Below are 22,159 nucleotides of genomic sequence, written 5' to 3'. Positions count from 1 at the left end.
ATCTTCCTGGCTTCTGCTTAGGTCTTTGGAAAGCAGTGCTAGTAGGAAACTACTAACATTACAAACTCCTCTTTTCCCTGGGCAAGCTGTTGGCTTGGACAGATCCAAAGGCCAGGAAACAAACCCACACAGCTGAATGGAGAGAGGAATCACCATCTGCCCCTTGGATGAGAGGAACAGGAACAGATTAATTGGGACCAGGATTCTAGATCACCGTTGTCTTGTCAGACAAAATTTTCTTCCATGGAAGTTTCCTCCAATACAGAGGAATGTTGCTAATAAAAAAATCCTGTATTTTGTGCAGATGCCTGGCTTGTTCTAATGATAGCACAAGGATGCTGTGGTTTTCACACAGTTGCTTCTTCCAACTACTTGTCAACATATTGGTCACACAGGAGCTGCATCCAATTCCCAAAGATGCTGTATTTAGCTTGAAGCATGATTCTCACTACAGACCATCTCAATGTTTGAACCACAAAATAAAAGGTGCTCAGAACAAGTGAACTGCTAATTTCCAGCAGCTTTCAGCTATAAAATTGAAGGGAAGGAGCAGAGGAAATTACATGCCTCAGCTTTTATCCATTCCCAAACTGATTCATTGAATAGCTCTAAATCCTGCAAAAGTCTGCTTTTGCAATAGGTTGCAATTCCTGTTATTCAAAGAATGTCTAAAAAATTTGCTAAAATAGTGCAAACTTAGTTAATTACTGAAGCTTTTTCCATTGAATAATGAGTTTAATCTGAAGAACGCGGAAGTATTCCAAGGATATGTGCTTAGATTTAAAAAAAGAAAAAGGACTACTTTGACTTTCTTTGGGCAATTAAAAACAGCAATTTATATAATACCTATCTGAGTACCTTGGATTTAACTGAATTTAAATTTTCAGCCACCTAGAGCTTGTGTTGTTTCTATTATACAGACACAGAAGTTGAAAAGATCTTTGCCTCACGACAATGTTATCTGAAACAAAATCAGGAAGTAATCAGCTATTTGGGAGCCCTATGTCTGTTACTCCTCTTTCTCACATTTATGACCGAGAATTGCTTCAAATAGGTTCCCAAAAATGACCAGAGTAGGGATTGCATCCCAGCCAGCCTCAGTAGCACCTGTGGCTCCCTGTGGTGGGCTAAGGCAGAACGAAGACCTTCCAGAGGTGATTCGGAGTTCGGGCAGGCTGAAGCAGGTTTCCTCAATGATTTGAGGGAGATAAGGAGTGACTGCAATCTCAGTTTGGATGCCTCAAGGTCAGAGAAATATTCTGGATTCCCTTTACAGCTCATCACCATATATTCATGAGTGTCTGTCAAAAATGGCTTGGTTTTCCTGCTCAGTGCTCCCTTCAGATGACTGTGGCTTTCTAGGGACATATGTACCAAGGTTTCGATGAGGAAGCACAGATTTTTTAAGATCACAACCTCATTTCCAACACCTAAAACCTAACTTTACCTATAGATTTAAAAGCTTGACCTTACAGGAGCATTAAAACTCACAACAAAGCTTGGCTAGCACGTTGCCATGATTTTCAGACATTACCTTTTTCTCCAAGTCAGGCTCCCTGAATGTTAAGAGGAACTTGCGCACATGCTCAGAGCGTAACCGATCAATACTCCTGGCATCTATGGCACGGCCCAGAAACTCATCCACTTCATCTTCTGGGTTCATACTTTCCTGTGTATTCCTAAGGATGTTATGAAAAGGCAGCATAAGAGGGCAGGATAATTTCCCCCTCTTCACCACATATTGTCATTTCACAGCATAACAACCTGGAGCTTACTGATATTTTGCTTATAACAGCTTCAATTTGGAGAAAGGATTATAAGCTGAGAGGAAAATAATATTGGTGCTGGAGCTCATTGCTCCACCAGGGAAAGGATCTTATTTACTTGTCCTTTTTCCATAATACATGCATCTGTTTTCTTGCATTGCAGTCTCTTTATCATCTGGTCAGCCAGCTCCTTCCACTATTCCTCTAACTTATTCTTCCCTGCACTGCCACGCTCTTGTAGCTGTTAGTGCCTTAACTAGAAAAACTGTTCATCTAACAAGTTGTATTTCTTACTTCACAATAATAATTCCTGTTGAAAAATTCCACACTTGAATTTTTGAAAAAAATTGCTCACAGAAAGAATACATGAGGAAAAATCGTGGCTTGACATCCTTCCCCTTTATGCAGCTATAAAGAGTATGAAGACTAAGCCAGACAAAATTGTCTGTTTGCAAGGTATTTACTTAACTCAAGGAAAGGTTGCAAAGTACAACTATAGCAAAAGAGAGGTTATAAATTATATTCTGCTTTCTAAATATGTGGAATGAGATTTCTAAATATCTTGTAATCTTTAGTATCAGCTTGTTACTGATGCTCAGCTAGAACTTCAGAAAAATGAGGCTGGTTTTCAAAAACTTGAAAAAAATAACACTGAAAACTTAATTGCCCTGAGGCATTCTGCACTCAGGATGAGGAAACCTGAAGCACTTCTCCAACCTCTCTAGTTATTTTTAAAGCCTAACAGGATTTTAATGACTTGATACTGTCATTTTAATGGCTTGCCTTGAAACTAGCTATAGACAGAAATTAAAAACTAATCCTGAAGTGTTGCTTTCTACTCTGCTTGCATGTTCACCAAAGTTATCCTGGGGATTTGCTAAGACATATCCATTGCAATATGCCCCCCACTTGCACTGGGGTATATTCCAGAGGATGACTATTTCTGTGTGCAGATCCCATGATGGCACAGCAAATTCTGGCTCATGTTGTGTGATCTTCACCTCAGGCACTCTGCAGAAAAAAATCCCGTGGTCTGACAAGCACGATGAAAAGCTACACTGCTTTATTTTCTCAGTTTTATTTGTGCTGTGTAACAGTGCATAGCACACAAATGTGTTGCCACTACAGGTACAACTGTGCTGTAGAGCAGAGACTCCTCAAGGCAGCTTAGAAAACAGAATGTGGCTCTGTTTTGAAAGTTAAAGGTCCCTGTCCAAAAAAAGACAAAAACTCTCCAAAAGCTTTCTGCAAAACTGGGCCAGATTTCAAGATCTCTGTACCTCAACTCTGCCACATACTTCTTGCCAGGAGAAAAATAATTCAGGTCCATCTACTCATTTCCATTCCAATTCCCTTTGCCTCAGCCAGCGAACTGAATGTATCTACACCTCAGCTGGGTCATGACAACACAATGTTGTCATCTATTTAGTGACCATATGACAGCTGCAAATGTAGCTTGCTTCAAGGTCTAATCTCTATTTTAGCTTAACTTACTGCTTCAATGGCAGTGCATAAAATAGTTTTTCTTTTTGGGCTCTAGAGTTATTTAATTCCCTGAACTTCGTATATTCCACTTCAAAATTAAAAGTGGTTTTGTCCCTAGAAAGACAGGACATTTAATTTACTTCTAGATGTTTCCTTACAGGGACCACATCTGTTTGAGACGATGGTGTTTATTTTCATTAAGTCCTCACAATGTCTTCTGGACTCATAAAAGTGATCATGGAAATCATTAGGCTTTGTATTTACAGAATGTCTTCCAAGATCCTGTGAGGTATTTACATGTTTAGTCATTTTATACCACGTAAGAGAGGTGCAATATGTTTTCCCCTGGAACCAAAGCAAAATTGTTGGCTGAGCATCTTGGTGAACCTCAGATTTCAAGCTCCAGCCACTCAGGAAGCCCCACGCAGGAAGACACAAAGTGAAGTAGAAACTTCCTGCTCAGGCTTTGGCCTTGGCTGCCTCCAGTTTTGTAATAGCTCCTTTTCTATGCTGCTGAATGTACCTCTAATACTGAATAACTTCTGTGGTTGCAGATTGTGTAGAAATAACCCTGAAGGTTTTAAATTGCCTTGCTGGGCTATTCTGAGGCAGCCACCTTCACGTAGACTGCAGGAAAACTTGGTCAGCTTGTAGGTGCTTGGGTGACTTTTGCAGCCAGTTGTATCCAAACTAAATGACTGTACAGCATGTTTGGGGACATCTGCATAAATAGATTCTAAATCAAAATACAAAAATTCCCCTGTGCTAAGGAGTGCCCTGGAAGAAGTGTCTGTAAGTCAGAGATGAGGTATTGTCATAGATTAATGAAATTCATGTGTGGAAATACTGATTGATATACTGTGGGGTGGGGAAGCAAGGGCTGCTACAAAACTTCCAGAAACACCTCTTCAAACCACTGCTTCAAACTGACCAACATGGTAAGGAGCAGCAGCAACATATTTTAGGCCTCAGTCTGCTCTACTGTCTCGTATTTTGCTCTGAGCAAGTTTACAATTATTGCCATTCAGTAGGACTGAATGTGAAATTATCCCAAATACCTTCAATACAGGATATTTTTATGTGAAGCTAAGTTAAAAAGGGAACATGGTTGGATCTTTTCCTACAAAAGGAATTTTTCAAAATACCACTATTGCTAAACTGGTATTTAAACCAATTTTTTTTTAAAGTTCTGTATGAAAAAAAATTAAAATGCTGCTTTAATGTGGCTGTATTTTAAATCACGAAAAGTTTGAATTTACTTTTTAAAATAAGTTATAATTTCTGAGTTAATTTTTATATATAGAAATAAGTAATATGTAATAATGAATAATATAAAATATATGTAAATATGCTTAGAAACTTAGTTCAATACATAATACATTTTTCTTATCAGAGATATAGCACTCAGACATACTTTATAGGAAGATTTTGTTCCTGGGAAATTTTCAAAGCAGCAAATAATGAAGAATACTGGGGGTGAGGGGGAGAGCAGCAAAAGCATTTTAATTGCAAAAGCAAGTTAGAACCACACAAACAAATAAATGCTTTGAGGGCAGCAGCATTTCTGAATGCACATCAGTCAATCCCGTGCCCTCGACTGGCTGTCCCTGCAGGAGAAACCTCCAGGGATTCCAGGCATTATTCTTGGCTGCCAGGCATTAATTTTTGTCTTTTTTTAATATGAGAAAAAAATCCCAAAACTGCAAATGTAACAGTGTATGACAGAACTAAATATGCTTACTTGTCCTTGGGGTCCTCAAAACCCTGAAAGAAAGGAAAAGAACACAAAGATTAGGAGACAGCCTGACCTTGAGAACACGAAGTATCCTGAGAACAGCATTTTGAGAGGAGTTTCCAGAGAACTCATTTGTTAGGTGTGGATGGAAATCCATGCAGGCCCATGGCAATAATTTGGACTGCTATGTTACCAAACAGACAGCAGTTTTTGAAAAAAAAAACCATGCCTTCAGGTAGAAATTTATGGAAGTGAAGATAAGGGAAACGCTTCAGCTGACTGCTGGCACACCTTACTTCGGGTGTCTTCTTTGTTTCAGTCCCCGTTACAAATGATAAAATGGACATTATGCTGATACTGAAACTGAGGATGCATTTTCCTTGAAACAAAATTCAGAATAACATAGGTCAACCACTGTATTCAACACAGCTGCACCTCTTCCTGTCAGAGCTTGGCTGATGGAGTTGGATGCATCTTGGTATTCATCTCTTCAGGAGGAAACTCAAGGGATCTCCTTCCTTTTGCCCTTGCTTCATGCACATATGAAACATATTTTCTTGAATAAAATTTCAGGATTTATTTATAATATTTGTAATGGCCAAAGTGTTCACAAATCTGTCAGGGCCACTGGAATTGAGTAAGTGTATCCATTTACAGCCCATCCATAGCTTTAACTGGCTAGAAGGCCTCAGAGAAAAATATGTAGAGAGACAATTTTAGATGTTTATCATTAGCATACCAAATAGACCAAATTGCATCAAAATGGCCATTTTGCATGGGCTGAGACAAAATCTGCCCTTTGACATCTTGGCTTAAATTTAACTGAAGTCAAGAAAAGTTGTATATTTGACAAGCGGGGTCAAATACTCAGGCACAATGTTTGTACCCTGTGTTCCAAAACATGAACCAAATGTAGCTGGGGTATAGGAAGAATTCCTTTTGTTTTCCTCCCTGAGACCTCAGGACAAAAACAACTCAGAGGACATGAGGATATTCCACTTGCAGCAGCTATCAGGCTGGGGCAGCAAATGGAGATCCATCCTGATTGTAAAAAAGGTAAAATCTTTTGGCAAAATTCTTCCCACAGCTACCTTGTCCAACATCATCAGAAACAAAACCATTGACCAGATACTAAATGAGAACAGATTTTGCCCTTGCAACTAGCTAGCAGTGAGTTGATGTGCTGAGAAGCAGAAGTAAAGCCAAGACAAGTCTCCCTGAGCACTATCAGCTTAGCAAGGGGGAAACAGTGGATTTTATTACTGAGGTCAACAGCCAGGACTGTGATTCACTGAGAGTGCAATTTCCACCTTTACATACTCTGTTTCAGACTTAAACTACCATAGAAACTGCAACTCCAACTTTCCTCGACAGAAATTCAAACAAAGAAGGTCTCTCAGTCTCATGTAATAACCACAGGAGATTCATGTGCAGTGGGAAGGAGGAAATACTAACATTGATTCAAAATTAGCATGTCCAGTAATCAAAGTAAGAAAGAAAAAATAAAAGTGCATTTTTTTATTTCACATTAAAGAGTGATGAAGTAATCATTCAACTCTTGGTTATGTGTGTTGTGGGATTTTTTTGCTTTGCTTAATAATTTTATAATTGTCAGGATTATCTGATTTACTTTTTTATTTATCCTCTAAGCAATGCTACAACACAGTGCCAAACTTGAAAGCTCACTGATTAATCATGGGGACAAAACTCTCACTAATTTGTCTGCTGTCATAGTCTGTCAAGCTGAAAAAAAAAAGGAAAATCAACTGAACATGAATAGATACCAGCCAAGAAATGATGGGAGGGAAGCAATGAGAAAACAGCCAGTACTTGCTTATTAGACTGACATCAAGCTCTCATTTTCAAGCTTAGCCACATGGGAACTGGATGAGTGACTGCAGTGGGAGAGTCCCCTGAAATGGTCTGAGTTTCAGGGAGCTGCCTAAACATTCATCCTCCTGAAACCCTGCAGGGAAACATAGATCTGATACTCCTGACTTCTAGGTGTCCAAGTTTGAGGATACAAGCCAACCAGCTCAAGTTACCAAAACACCTCAACAAGAACATAATTTAAAAAAACCTCAATAGTTCAATCAGGGAAAACCACCATGCTTAAACATGCAGGCTTCGTGTTTAACTGGTCATTTATACAGGCAATCACTTGCTCAACATGGAATTTGATTCTCCCCTGCTTCTCTTCCCCCAGCAAACCTGTTATGAGAAATGTATCTAAAAACTCCCAGAATTAATTGATCTAGCTTTCCTACTTAAAATATTAAATTGTGCTTGAAACCCTTGAAATTATTCATGCTGGTAGCTCAAACTGAATTGGTGTTTCAAAATTAAAAAAAGGCACATTTCAGGTAAAGAAAAAAGGGAAAGATATTTTCTTTCACAGATCTTCATTTAATGAGGCTAAATATTTAAGAGTGACTTGAACTTCAATTAGAGAGAATCAGCTTAAAATTAAATGTAGTAGGAACCTCTTTAAGATAATGAAATGATTCACTTCAAACACTCCCATTTCATATTAAAGATTCTTCAAGCAGAATTGCCAAAAATGGAATTGTTATGGAGAATGGTCTGCAGGATTTTATTTTAGGAAAAAGCCCTCAAACACAGCTTCTTAAAAACTGGTTATTTGTTACAGATCTTTCTTCTTTGCACTGAAAGACTTTGCCAGGATACTGAGCAAATATACTTCTAGGATATGGCTGAGAGAAGATTTTCTTCCCTATCCACTAAAGCACCTGTGTCTCAATCAAGCGTCAAGGAGCCTTTTCATGGAAGGGATGTTTGTATTCACAGGGTCATGCTGCTCACCCTATTTTTGGCAGAGAGGGAATTTTTCCCCTGGGTTTTTATTAGTGTTTTCACCTCCACCTGTTTTGCGGGCATGCTTTGTCCATTGAAAAATCAGCACTTAAATTATTTCCTTCCCCTTGCACTTGGGTCCATGTTGGTCTCTTTCCTTCTCCACAGCTGGCCAATAGTTTGGTTTCTTGAGGACTCAGATGCTTTACTCCACTTACAGCCCTTTGGTTCAGCACAGGGCTGCACATGTGAACTGCAATGGTCTGTGTTACACACAGATGAACACTGAGGACAATTAGTGCTGCACAAATACATTCTACATGGATTTGCCATCATTCCTAAAGGATTAAACACACTCATGATCTAGTAGTCAAATTTCCAAGCTCAAGCAGGAAAGTGAAATAATGGAGGCTGCTGCTGTGAGCTGCCTATAAAGCTCCTCTCCAGCATCCCTGATCCCACCTGTCTGTGCTGACTGCTGGAGGCTGCAGTGCTACCCAGCCTGCTGGGGCACAGAGCAGGTTTTGAGCTGCTCAACTGTATCCCAATATTACAATTTCTGCTTACACAGCTACAGGAATCTGAATGCCCAGGAAAAACAGCTGATAAAAATGAGGTGCCTGTCTTTTAGGAGAGGGGGAGTAAGAGGGTAGCAAGAGAAACAGCCAATTCCCAGCATCAAGTATATAAATACCTCCTCAGCTGCTTATGGATTTCTGCCCAGCAGACTGAAGTGGTGCCAATGGCTTTCTAGGCTGCTATGAAGAAAAGGCTGGGAATTGTCAGCAGGGATGAAAATGGCAAAAGTGGTGATGGCTACAAGTATCAGACAGATAGGAGTTCACAGGAGTTCAAGAATAGCTCCATAATTATGATGATGAAGTAGGATTTGTTAAAGCCAAGATTCCTTGTCTCTAGGAGGGATCATAAGGCATGAGCCAGGCCTTATGGCAGTGCAGTACTAATGGACTGCTGCATATTTCTATGCAATTTTTATTCAGTCTCATTGGAAATATCCCTGCTACTGAAGTTATTCCCCTTCCCCCAGGAGGCTGCATTATTCTGCCATCAGATTGCAAATGTAAAGGTAATAGCAGTTAATAATTGCTCTGAAATTAAGACAGTTCTTGGTCTGAATATTAACCCAAACTTAGTTGAATCAGCTCCCTTAAAGCCACTAGTACCTTTTAAAAAACAGTCCTTTCATCTTTTCTGTATGAGATTCTTAGAAAAACATATATTCTATAGAAGGTCAGGTGTCTCTGAATTTACAAGCATTTACTTTTAATGACTGTCATCAGTGGGAGTAGACATGTGAAGGAGGAAGAAAAAGGGAATGTTGCATTATTGCATCTGTCTCTAAGGCTTACTATTTCAGGGGGAATATTTTATGAATATCTATTGTGCTAAAAGCTCATATGACTGCCATCTCCCTGCTTGACTTCTAAATTAACGAAGCCCTTTTCTTTGAAGATTAAAACTGATTCCTTAAATAGAATGATAAAGTGTTTGTCAAAGCCATGACAAGCTGACTGCTATATCACAATGCTTCAAATGAAAAACCATTAAAAATAATAATTCTAGCTCTTAGCTGCAATTAACATATTGTAAATATGCAAAGAAAAGTGAAATAGACTTTACATTCTTTTAACTTTTCATTTTGCTTCAAAAATAAGACAGTAGAGGAGCTGACAAGCTCTGTGACCTTCTTAATGTCAACATGGCCAGGAAGCATGGATTTCACCTTAAAAGCTTTGCTGACAACTCCAACAAAAATTGGCAGAGAAACTATTTTTCTCCCCCTTTTTTCATCTCTGTAGTGAACATGAAATGGGATTTATATGATGATAATGCAGATATCAGAAGAACTTTAGACTTAGGGCCTAGAAGATTAGAGAAAACATGAGCTTTGTAAGAGGTCAAGACAACTTGCAAAGCAAAAGTGCTTCAAAGAGACAGTGACTGAGGAAAATGGAAAAGGAGGGTGACAGGCTGAGAGTAGATAAAGTTAAAAACAAACCTGTTGTGGCCTCACCACAAAACTAATTATTTACATCTGTTTTCAGCAGTGTTATAACAGAATCATCTGGGTTGGAAAGGACCTCTGAGATCACCAAGTCCAACCCTTAATCCACTACCACTGTGGTTCCCAGACCACGGCACTGAGTGCCACATCACTCTCTTAAAAACCTCCAGGGACAGAGGATCCACCCCCTCCCTGGGCAGCCCATTCCAATGTCTGATCACTCTCTCTGTAAAGAATTTCTTCCTAATATCCAACCTAAACCTCCCCTGGCAGAGTTTAAATCCATGCCCTCTTGTCTTACTGGTTGCTCCTTGGGAGAAGAGCCCGACCCCCCCCTGGCTCCAACCTCCTTTCAGGGAATTGTAGAGAGTGATGAGGTCTCCACTGAGCCTCTTCTGAACACCCCCAGCTCCCTCAGCCCTTCCTGACAGGACTTGTGCTGGATCCCTTCACAGCCTCCTTGCTCTTCTCTGGACCTGCTCCAGCACCTCAATCTCCTTCCTGAACTGAGGGGCCCAGAACTGGACACAGGACTCGAGGTGTGGCCTCACCAGGGCTGAGTACAGGGGCAGAATCCCTTCCCTGGACCTGCTGGCCACGCTGTTCCTGATACAGGCCAGGATGCCATTGGCCTTCTTGGCCACCTGGGCACACTGTTGGCTCATGTTCAGCTTCCTGTCAATCCAGACTCCCAGGTCCCTTTCTGTCTGGCTGCTCTCAGCCACTCTGTGCCCAGCCTGGAGCTCCCCATGGGGTTGTTGTGGCCAAAGTGCAGGACCCGGCACTTGGATTGTTGAACCTCATCCCATTGGAATCAGCCCAGCTCTCCAACCTGTCCAGGTCCCTCTGCAGAGCCCTCCTACCTTCCAGCTGATCCACACTCCCCCCAGCTTAGTGTCATCTGCGAATTTGCTAATGGTGGACTCAATCCCCTCATCTAAATCATCAGTGAAGATATTAAACAGAACTGGGCCCAGCACTGATCCCTGGGGGACACCACTTGTGCCCGGCTGCCAATTGAATGCATTTTGCCTTTGTCCCTGTGGTCAACAAGGCAAGGCTATGAAGACAGATGATGTCAGGTGTAAGAGCACAAAAAAACCTGAAGCACTTCAAAGCACTCAACCCAGAAGTAACATAATTTCTATACTAGAGTCCAGAAAGAATTGGCACAGAAAATACTAAGCCTGATAGGAAGGATATTTAACAGGCATCTAAGTGCAGAACAACAAGCTGGCAGAAAACCAGTTTATGAAACAGATTATATGATGAGTGTGTCTTTTATAGCTGGAACACAGACTAATGAGCACCAAAAAGAAAAGCTGAAGTGCTCCCTTTCTGCAGCCTACCCCACTTGATAAATAGACTTTCATTCCTCTGCACTGCTCACAGATGGTGAACTCTACTTTGTTCTACTCAAAATGATTTCATACAGAGCCACCAGCTTGTATATGAACAGGGCCAAACCCATTAATTTATTTAGCCATAAGATTTTTATCTGTATAAGTGGTTTTGAAATAGGCTTTCCCCATTACTCTTAATCAACTTCTGGATCTGAACTCACACCTCTGACAAGTGCAGGTCACCCAAGCTTCCCATTTTTCTATGAACTCTGAATCCAAAGTTCTTTAGATCATAGGTTGTGTTTTCAAGTGAAGTGGTATGTGATGCTGTGCCTCACTTGTGAACAGTGACCAGAAATTACAAAACAGAAAAAGACATAAAAATAGAGAGTCCTAGAAATGCTCTGAATCAGTTCCTGGCTCCCTAAGCTCTTTCCTTTCATCTCTACCCTCCAAATGATGGAAAACACAGCAAAATTCTACAGGAACTGCTGTCACATAGCCTTTTCATCAGATGCAGACAGACTGAATCCAACTCTAACCAGCCTTAATTGGCATTGCCACTGGCAGGAGTTGCTAAAGCTCTCTGAAAACCCAATGAAAAGCAGCTGACCTTCACCCTTTTGTCACTAAGGCTTCTGGTCCCCTTTTGGAAGCTTTGGAAATCATTCTGGTAAGTGCCACAACTCCACCTCTGGTATCCACCTGTGCAACACTGCCATGAACATCAGAGGAAATGCTTCTGTGACTAAAGGGGAATCAATATCTTTATTTCTGTAGGTGCAATTTAGTCCCACTCAGAAACTGACTGACAATTTTTGATAGTGTCTTGATCCAAATTACCTTTTCCAATATGACTATGACTTATTCTAGAAATGGGTATTGTATGGTAGAAAAATTATCAATGCAAGACTTCCAAACAAATATTAACCTAAGTTTCACAAAAGCAGCTGCAGATAACCTGTTGCATCTCACTGGCTCTTCCCCCTCTTTAAAAAAGAACTTAATGAAGGCTGATTACAAGCCCTAATGAACTAGAATAAAAGTTAGGTTTGCAAATGTGGATGCAAAACCATGTGAAGCTTCTGACAATTTGAGCAATCTATAATGTTTTATATGGCATCCACTCATTTATATGACATCACACAGAACATGTGAATCAGGCAAATCCTCTTTTCTGAAGCACCAAAGCTCTTACATAGCATAAGTGCAGAATAAGGGTCCTCCCCTTGCTGTTTGTGAGCTATCTAAACCAAACTGGCTCTATAAGACTAACAGTTTCCACCCAGGTCTATAGCAATATGTACAGATCACAGCAGAAAGGATTGCTTGAGGGTTTTTCCCTGTTTATATATTCAGGGCATTCTGTATACTACAAAAGTAGTGAAAAAAATAGTGGGTCAGTCTTCTCCATCAGGTGCTCTTGTCCAGCTCTGCTGATATCAGTGTTGTCATTACCAGATTTAGCAGATAATTGCTGGAAAAGAGGATAATGGTGAGCTCCAGTTAGACAAAACCTTTAGAAGGAGGGTGAAACCTTGGTGCTTCATTCATGGACTCAAATCCACTTCCCTTTGATAGGGCTGCACTACTGACTAAGGAAAACTTGTTTTACTGAGTTTTGTTTTAATGTTTTAATAATTTCTGATGTTCAAGAAGTAGAGTTGGCACAGAAACATCTATAGTATCTTTTCCTCTGGTGCACCTGTTTCCCAATTTTGATGTCTGAGTAACAAGAAAATCTGTTCTAAGGGCAACCTAGAGACACAAAGGGAGGAAGCAAGCTGTATTTGCCATGCAACATGCAGAGAAACGTTCAATTTAGGAGAGGCTGAATGGGACAAAGAATGATATTTTATGGTTGAATGACCAGGCATGCAGAGGAGTGTTGTTTCATTGGGAAGTAAACACCAAAAAATCAAATATCATGTAGAACACTGCAAAGCTCTGAGTAATGCTACAAGGAATCAGGAGTGCCTTCCTGAAAAAAAGGCTTGTTCTTTACTGCACCAGCCATTTTCAGTATGCATTTTTATAACCTTTTCTCACATTCTTAACATCTGCATGCAGCCATTCTTCCTACACGATGTATAATTCCCTGCTTGATTTTACTTCAGTTTTTATGTTGTGACTAACATCGATGTCATACATAATTTCATTGCAAATCAAATGCTTCATTAGTTGTACTCAGACTCATGACAGAAGCATGGTCAGGCTGAAATCAGTATTGCAGATCTCTAGAGTTTCCTCTTTCTGTTCCTAAACTTCCTAATGTTAACCTTTCCAGCAGCTGAAAAAATAAAAGGAAATCTGCCAGGCATCTACAACCGGGCTCACTAATCCTGTTAGCCACTTTGCTCACATTTGATTATAAGGACTGGAGAGGGACCTGTTCCTGAAGTAAACCTTCCCCAGAGCATCAGTGGAACAAGCTAAGCTGCCTAGTCATACTAACCAATGTGAAATAAGTATAATAGCTGTATGGCAGCCTCAAGATCCAACAGCAGAACTTCCCACAGCTGAGTAGATCTCATGACACGAGTAATGCTCAGACAGCATTAGGCTATGTATGACACGAGTAACCCAGACAGCATTAGGCTATGTGAAGTGTGGTTGTAAGACCTCAAAAATTATCAACATCCTCTGGGCAGCCCTTATAAAACCTCAGTAGGAGTGCTGTGTTCAGTGCAGGTGCTCCCTCTTATCCACGAAATGGGCAAATGGTCAGAGGGGAACAAGAACAACTGCTGGGCTGGAAAGCCCCAACTAGGGCACAAACTTGATGAGGGGATGGGAGCTGTAAAGAGACGTGGTAATAGTCTTCAGATACAGAGAAAGTAACTATAAAAGACTAAAAATTAAACTGTCCTCTATCTACTGTGAATAGCTCAGGCAATACTTTGTTTTAAAATTGAAGTGAGGGAATGCAAAGTGAAACATCAAGAAAAATAATCCAACCGTTGAAAAGGATGCCCAGCAAGAGTGTGGGATTTCCATCCTTAGAGGTTTTTAAACAAGGGCAAGATAAATACCTGTCAGAAACACTGTGGGTAGAGCTGGCTCATGTACAAGGAGGCAGATCAATGCCTCAAAGTTCTGTGCATTTTTTATCATTATTTTCTGTCCTTACAAACCTTCATGTATTTGAAGACTCTTGTTCCTAATCAATCTAATCCCTAGTCAGTTTTGAATTCTTTCTAGACTAAACAAACACAACACTTTTAACACTTCTTCACAGGTCACACTATTGAAACCCTCCCAATCTGTAATTTACTCCACTGGGCTATCTCCAGCTCATCCACAATCTAATGAAGGATTGTAATCCCAAACTGGATTTAGTTTTCTATATATGACCTTAATAGTGCTCAGCAGGATAAAAGATACAAGATCGTAATTTTTCATCTAGAACAGCCCTGTAATTTTGGAAGGTAACAACATTTGCCTATTGATTGTTTTACAACAAGCAACAAACCTCTTTCAGTCTACAGTCAACTAAGAGATCAAAATTGCTTTTTAAAATACTTTTGTTTTGTTGATGAAAACCGAGACATGAGTATTGTTTCCAGAAGTCTAAAATTCATCAATATTTATAAAAGTACTCTGAAATCTATACTGGGAAAAGCAAAGTATTTCTTCGTGGTGTATAAATATTGTTATAGCTATAAATACACCTGTGCTTTCAAATGCTTTCAAGTCTGTTTATTTTTTACCCCTTTGCAATTAAAATCCATCTCAGAGAGACAGTGGGGAAGGCAAGGCTGGTATACAAAGACCTGGGGGAATGCTGCTCCTTTGCCTACAGCACAAAGAGTACAAAAGTCTGCATTTCCAGAGAGATACAGTGACTGGTCCGGCACTGACTGCTTTTGTTTAGGAGACAAGAAAACATGCTATAAAAAGCAATAAAAATAGAAAGCAGCTGTGCTGCTCTTCTGCTGTGCTCTGGCCTTTTTCATACTCTGTATACAGCCACAAAGCTGATCCTGTCCAGGCTCCTCTGCCTGCCCAGGGGGAGTGGGACAGCTCTCCATCCGCTCCACGCCAGCAGCATTGCCCTGGCCAACACCTCAGGCTCCCAGAGCCACCAGAGGTGCCAGCTCAGAGCAAGGCTCTTTGCCCTCCTACATCGCTTGTATTTGACCTTCCTCTGCTGCAAATGTACCAATTTTTTAGGGGCAGCCACTGACCCAGCAGCCCAAGTCAACACAGTCCCCAGGAGCAGCTTTGTCCAAGCACTGGCTCCACCAGGTAAGGGAGTCAGGGTCAGTGTCCTCTGCTTCTTGCCTCTTCAAAACATGAAAGGCCACTGCTAAGCAATGGGAGGAGAAAAAGAGGGATTTGGGATGGTCTGGAAAGCAAGATGGTGTATGAGGGAGATGGAGAGGCTGCTGATCAGGGAGGGATGAGCAGGGACAGTTGCAGTCCAAGCTGACTTGGGCCCCTTAGCTATGGTGGGGCTTGGAAAATGACTCCAGTTTTCCAGGACATTTTAGACTGCTGCTGCTGCACGGACACATGTAGGATATTCTGTCCTATTGATAATCATATGCAAGTGCCTGAATAAATTCCTGTGTGCTCTGAGGAACAAGTTAGCCTAGGAGCATGGTGGAAACTCACCTGGACCCAGGAGAGGTTAAGCTCCAAGACTCAGTATGGAGAGAAGCAGGGACCAAAGGCATCCCCATGCTGCTGCCCAGGCTGCCCTCCCACACAAACCCAGACAGCTGATGTGCCCAGATATGGCAGCATGCTGAAATGCCATGCCAAAGGAGGAGGGCAGGAAAAAAGAGGTATATGGCTACCTTTGATACCAATCTGTCTCATCCAGGTCTACTGCTAATTTATCCTATGAAAAGAGACAGCTACCATGGCCAGCTTTCAAAGGAAAGAAGGATGTCCAAAATAATTCTGTTTTCTATTAAATATAACACTTCCCGCCCAAAAATGCAATTCAGGGAAATTTAATATTCTCTTTCAGGGAATTGCAAGTAGTGCAATAAAAAACCTGTCTCTTTTCTTTCTGGAAATATGGTTGTCTTTGTAATGTAAAACATTCTAAGGTTGTGACAAAAACCTGTGTCCTTTATAACCATGTTACTCTCTACACTCAGATGTCTTAGTATTAACAGTAATATAATGGCACATCACTGCAACATTACTTGGCTCCTCCCTGAGGACTATCTCACAATCACCCTTATAAAGACCTATTTTGAAATTACAAGGCCAGGGACCTCCAGGTTCTAAAGAGAAAAACCATGTTGCAGTGCTTGCCTTTGGCAAGATACTTTGACAAAACCAGCCTTACATGTCCATCGTTTCCAAGGAAAACCAATACATATATATAAAATTACATGCAAGAGATCTGGGGGAAAGGTGGGTGATGTGGAACAAAGAGCACATTTTTCAAGAGCTTTGAAAGCTGATGCAGCTCACCAAGATCAGTGACATGCCATCCCAAAGGAGTACTGAAGAATGCCTTTGTAGTTCTGCTCTCCTTCTCTCTGTATTTTGTATTTCTAAGCAGGCAGCTTGCAGGCAGTGTGCACGTGTGTGCAGCCAGCATGCACTGTGCATACATTTAAGCACATACAGCATCCATGTGACACAATGTCAGAGATTACAGACAAAGTACTGTGCAAAACGGGGTGGTACAGAGAAATATTTGCTTAAATTAGAAGTTAGGACAGAGAGAACAGTTGAAACAGGAGATGGAGAAATTGTTCCTGTGATCTAATCAATAAAATGTCCATCTAGTAGATATTAAAATAGTCTCTAGGCCACAGAGAGTAGCGTGTTTCATTTTGACTAATGCATCTCAAACATAAAGCAGTGTGAAATACTGTAAATAGCAGATTTTAAAAAAAGTCCCTAAGAACAACAAAAAGTCTAGCTGAAAATAATACATCTGAATCAGGTTTAAATTGATTTTCATGAAATAGCCTGATGCATGTAACATCAGCCTTTGAAAAAAAGAGCTTAATACAAGAAGCAGTACAGAAGCAGATTCAGTGGAAAAGATTTTCTAAGCTGCTGAATTTATAAGAAGGTAAATATCATTTCAGCAAAAGGTTCAAGATAAGGAGAGAAAAGAAGAAGAAAAAAAAAAAAAAAAAAAGAGAAGCTATTCCTCCTACGAGTGAGGGGCAGTGAAGTTTTTGGGTCTCAGCTTGATATTTCAATAAATAATTATGTTTTTCCAACTGAACAACCAGCTAGACAAGGCAAACTGCAATTAACACCAAGAAGCATAATACCATTTGGCATGCTTATACCTTGTTTCTGAACAGGAGGGTGCAAGAACCCCTTAAAAGCTATTCAAAGAAACTTATAATTATAATTATGTGCTAGTCTGATTAGGCTCTTCTAATAATGTCATGCCTATTGAGCACACTCTATTGAAAAGCCCACATAAAAAATGCACGGTTCCACTGATCTGTGTGCTTATGTCAGAAGCTCTCATTTGAAGATCTCAGAAATGAAAGAAACATTACTATGGAGATTAAGAAGTTTGCTTAACACCACAAAATAATATTATGATTGAAAAATATTAGCACCAACTATTAATAAATGCGCCAGCATTTCCCATTAGAAGACACCATATGTGGTTGCTTATAACTTTGCCAATATTTTTAAGCTGTGGGAGTGAGTTTCATGTTTAAAAGTTTTTTGAATACTTTAAAGCTTTGGTGACCTAGAGTAGAACTTTAACTATGGGCAACAAAATGGGCAATAAATACACTTTTGACTGTGTGTGAAAGGTTGAAACTGCATTAATGAGGTCAGAGAGCAATCTGGTTATGCATGCAATTATAAAGCTGTTACTATTATTACAAATAATTTTTACAATAGAAAGTCTCTTTTTTTCATCTTTATTGTAGGTAACAAAGGTATCATCTAAACTTTATGTAAAATAAGCCATGAAAGTGCTCTCAATCCAATTGCTTTGGTAAGTAGCCCTTGTTCATTTTAATTTAGAAGGACTGAAAGTTATAATCATGCAATGAAGATGCCTGCTACCTTAGGCCAATTAATCCACGTACACAAGAATGTATTCTCAAGAGTTAAACATAGTAGTGAGATTTCTGGGGACCTTCTACAAGGTGTGTACCTTATAGAAGGTGAATAGCATCTGGCTGTCATAATGAAAGCAAAAAACATTTGCAGGTGCTGAAGTCTTAATGATCTAGCAAAAATGTATGCCTGGAGCTCTTTGAATGCTTGGGTTACTGCGTGATTTTTGTAGATAATCACATCTCACACAGCCTGGATCAGTTTTCAGAGCATGGGACAAGTCAGACAAAAGAGCCTTCTTCATGCCATTCAGCCTCCTTTCCCTTCTCAAACCACCTTGTGCCTCATCTCACCATCACACAACCTCCAGATGTACCAATTATTACTATTTCTGGAGTCAAAGTCAAATTTACCACCCTCATTTGGAAAATACCCTCAGGGCTGCAAAAACCTTCAGACAGAGCAGGGAGAGATATACAGTGCTGTACTAAGAAAAAAATAAATTAATATCCATAAAGCAAAGCATTACCATTCTTTTCATCTCCTTGGAGACCTGGTGAGCTCCAAGATGGTTATAAAAGGGCCGGTCAACACCCCAGTGGGGTGGGTTGTGACTGATGGAATTGGCACGCTGACGGTTCATCTTGGCTATTGTGGCTTTCTCATCTTTCTGAAACAAAAGAGAGTGAAAAACTCAGAATAAATTTTTTTTAGATGTTTACAGGGCAGTCATTCTCCAAGCATCTCTCATTTCTGATCTTTCACTCCAGACCTTGGCTTTTTGCCTTGAACTTTATGAAGTGGCTGCTGATCACAAGCAGTCCTGGTCTACTGTTTCTTCTCATTTTTTTGTAACAGATGACTTTCAGTGATGTCCACCATTTTACATCTTTGCTTGTTTTAAATAATCACCATAACCTGTGTAAACACAGGGAGCATTCCAAAATCAAGACATACATTCTCTTTTTTAGTAAACTGAATCAAACTGAAAAAGTTCAGATAGGAATTGACAGAGGGTCCTGCAAGAGAAACAAGAAACAGCAATCTGGTTGAAGAACAGGAGCCTTGAAGCTCCTTGAAGCTATGGGAATAAAAGACAACCTTCTTTGTAAGTATGAGCAAATAATTTTCTACACTTGCAAGAGCATCTTCCCAGACATGCTAAGGAAAGCATCTAAATCTTAAAAACAACATAACTGTGCATTTGCTGAGGCAAATGGTATTGCAGAGTGTGACAAATGGTCTCCTCTACCCTAATGCTAACTGCAAATTTTATCACTGACACTGAGTTTCCTAAAGTTTAGAGAAAGTCTTTGCTTTTGTTATTGGAGCTGGTTTTCAATCTTGGTTGTAACTGGAGTTTACTGGAAAGTTTGATAAAATGGGTCAGAAAGTTTTCATTCAAGGTCAGTGCCAGTTTCAAGAGAAGAGAAATGCAGCACGTAACCAGGCAAGAGAAAACACTGGGGTTAGTTGCTTGTTTTGAATATATTCTCGAGCTACAAAGACAAGCAAGTTTCCACATCGAATGTGTTTTGTGGAAAGACAGGAGTTTATTGCACAAGATCAAACCCTTTAAACTTCTTTAGCAAAGATGACACTCGAGGACTGTGAAATTTACCTGTACTGACTGAAAAAGCAGAGAGGTGGCAATTATGAAAGCCTTGCTTAAAAGATAAACTCTGCAGAACTTCAAAATTCAGTCAGTAGGAATAGCTATGACTTGGCTGTTTATTACTTGTGAGATTAAGCTTTTTTTCAAGAGAATTGCTGCTTCCATGAGATTACTGAAAAAATAGACATAATGGTTAATCTTGGATTTCAGAGTGTTCAGATGACTAAGTAATTTAAGAAGAAAATGTCAGTTGTTTTAAAGTCTAGATTTTTGGTTCAAGTGTTGTATGACAATAGAGGTAGATCTGCATCTTTTTTTGCCTGGAGTCTGCCTCCCTACTTATTTACTTTGATCCCCCCCTATTCACTGTAACTTGTACCTAACAGGAGTTTGCAAAATACCTGGTGTCATTTCCATGGTAACCAGAGAGTTAAATGTCAAGTGTTATGCCTGCCTTAAAATATTCTTTTTTTTACAAAATGTTAAGAAGCCTGCTAAAATCCAGTGCTGGGGAAAGCCACCTGATTGACAAGCATGGGAAATCATCATCTCTTTTCTTGCAAAGAAGAGACAGCTATGATGACAGCATTTCCCAAGAGACCAACGAGCTCACCAGGCAGGCACCAAACATTCCTGGGAATCTAGTGCTGCAGGCTTCATGGCCACTAGCTGGGGACATGGTGTCACTTGTGGGGACATACAGCTGGCCCTGTGACAGTAAGCAGACATGGTCACTGCAGCCCTGGGGCTGCCAGCAAAGATCTTTTTCCACCCAGCCAGGATGACAAGTGTGGGATCTTAAGGAAACTCAGTGGGAGCAAACCTGAGGGAGCTGTCAGCTCCCCAAGATGCTTGCTGGGGAGAACAGTATGTGCTCCCACATTGCACACCCCCAAACACCACGTGCCTCCCACGTTGTCTCTTCTCTGCATTGAACCCAGCACTGTTTCATCTGCACCAGCTGAATTTCACATGAGCAATCATGACAGAACCACTGGATAACCTCCAGGAGAGTTGCATTTTAAGTGTTTCTATAAATACACAAGTGTGATGCAACGCTGATGTCTGGAATTGAGTTGGTTTGAGGTTTTGTTTTTCAAAAGTCACTGCTCTTTATGGTGTCTGCCAAAATTTGTAGCACTTTCTTGTGTTTTTTTCAGTATTGCAATCTTTTCCATATTTATGCTTCTTTCTTCTATGATATGATGCCAGAAAACTGATAGGAAATACAGTTTTCTTATCTCCAAGCAATACATATTGTCTTCAATAGTAGGAGACACTGCCAATCCATTTTCTTACAGTTTAGTGAAGGGTTTTCAACAAAGAGCAATAAAAAAAAAAACCCAGACGCTTACACCAGTCTGGGGACCTATAAAACTATTAAAGACTACTACAAACTATTAAAACTATTAAAAATTACATTACATTAAAAATGCCTTTATATCAACAGATGTTGATACAGAGATACACAGAGCAGGCTTCCCCCATTGAGTTAGTAATTTTGGTTAGAATTGGAGAAAAGCCTTAATGTCAAGAATACACAGAGATGTAGTAAGCCCCCTCAGGCAGTGAGTAACCTTCCACCTGCTGCTAGTGCTGATAACTCTGAAGCATCACTGAATTAAATTGAGGGGAATGAAAGACCTCATACACGGTTATTGACACATCTGAGTTGAGGTAAGGGCAGGACAAATGGGTAAATATATACCTTTGAGACTGTTTCTAAACATAAATTTTCCATGGCTATGAGAACTCTGGCAGTATTTCCCCCCACCCCTATAGAAAATTTCCACTGGATTTTGAGCTATGTTTCATCAATATTTTCAGTCAGATTAAAACACATATTTACAAGCATAGCAGATTTTTGGTTTCCCAGATTACACACTGTGCTGCTATATTATCTTGAGCAATAGAACTTTGTTATTAACATAAATACTTACTCAACAAATTATTTTTTTAAACCCGAAAGTTGAACAAATTTACTTTTAAAAAAATCATCTGTTTAGTGGGTGATGACAATAACAAACTCTCAAAAGGAAGAATTAGAAGGACCACAGCTCCTCTGTGGAAATCTATGAGGATCCCTCCTCTGTTTCTCCCTAGCTATGAGACACCATTAGGACAGCTTGCTTAAGGGCAGGACAAGAATGGAAAGAAGAATAAAAAGAAGGAAGAGATGATATCTTATAGACCTACTCATTACAGGTATTCCCAAAACCAGGAGCAGGTGCAAAAGCTTCTGACAGCAATGAGTTTTTTGGATTTAAAGTGGCTAAACTCCAGAAGGCTGTTGTGGGAACTTTTCAAATCTTGAGTCACAAAGAGGCTGTAAATCTTATTCCCAGAGGTTTTCTTTTGTTCCCA

General features: G+C 40.1%; 1 protein-coding gene across 3 annotated transcripts in view; it reads right to left on the bottom strand.

Annotated features, from left to right (window-relative positions):
* ADCY5 (adenylate cyclase 5) overlaps window positions 1-22,159 on the bottom strand; it is a 200,692-nt gene that overhangs the window by 25,147 nt on the left and 153,386 nt on the right. For 2 of the 3 annotated variants that reach the window (XR_011726474.1, XM_071746644.1), the window contains exons 8-10: window positions 18,710-18,850; window positions 4,993-5,015; window positions 1,535-1,679 (exon numbers count right to left, since the gene is read on the bottom strand). Coding sequence is in view for 2 of the 3 variants with exons in the window: in XM_071746644.1 (XP_071602745.1) it covers window positions 1,535-1,679; window positions 4,993-5,015; window positions 18,710-18,850 (309 nt within the window). In the remaining variant the exon portion in view is untranslated. The remainder of the gene's footprint in view (window positions 1-1,534; window positions 1,680-4,992; window positions 5,016-18,709; window positions 18,851-22,159) is intronic. The other variant, XM_071746645.1, reaches the window with a different exon arrangement.

The sequence above is a fragment of the Heliangelus exortis genome, chromosome 6 (assembly GCF_036169615.1).
Source record: "Heliangelus exortis chromosome 6, bHelExo1.hap1, whole genome shotgun sequence".
In the NCBI taxonomy this organism is placed as follows: domain Eukaryota; kingdom Metazoa; phylum Chordata; class Aves; order Apodiformes; family Trochilidae; genus Heliangelus; species Heliangelus exortis.
This window is presented reverse-complemented; position numbering and strand designations above follow the sequence as displayed.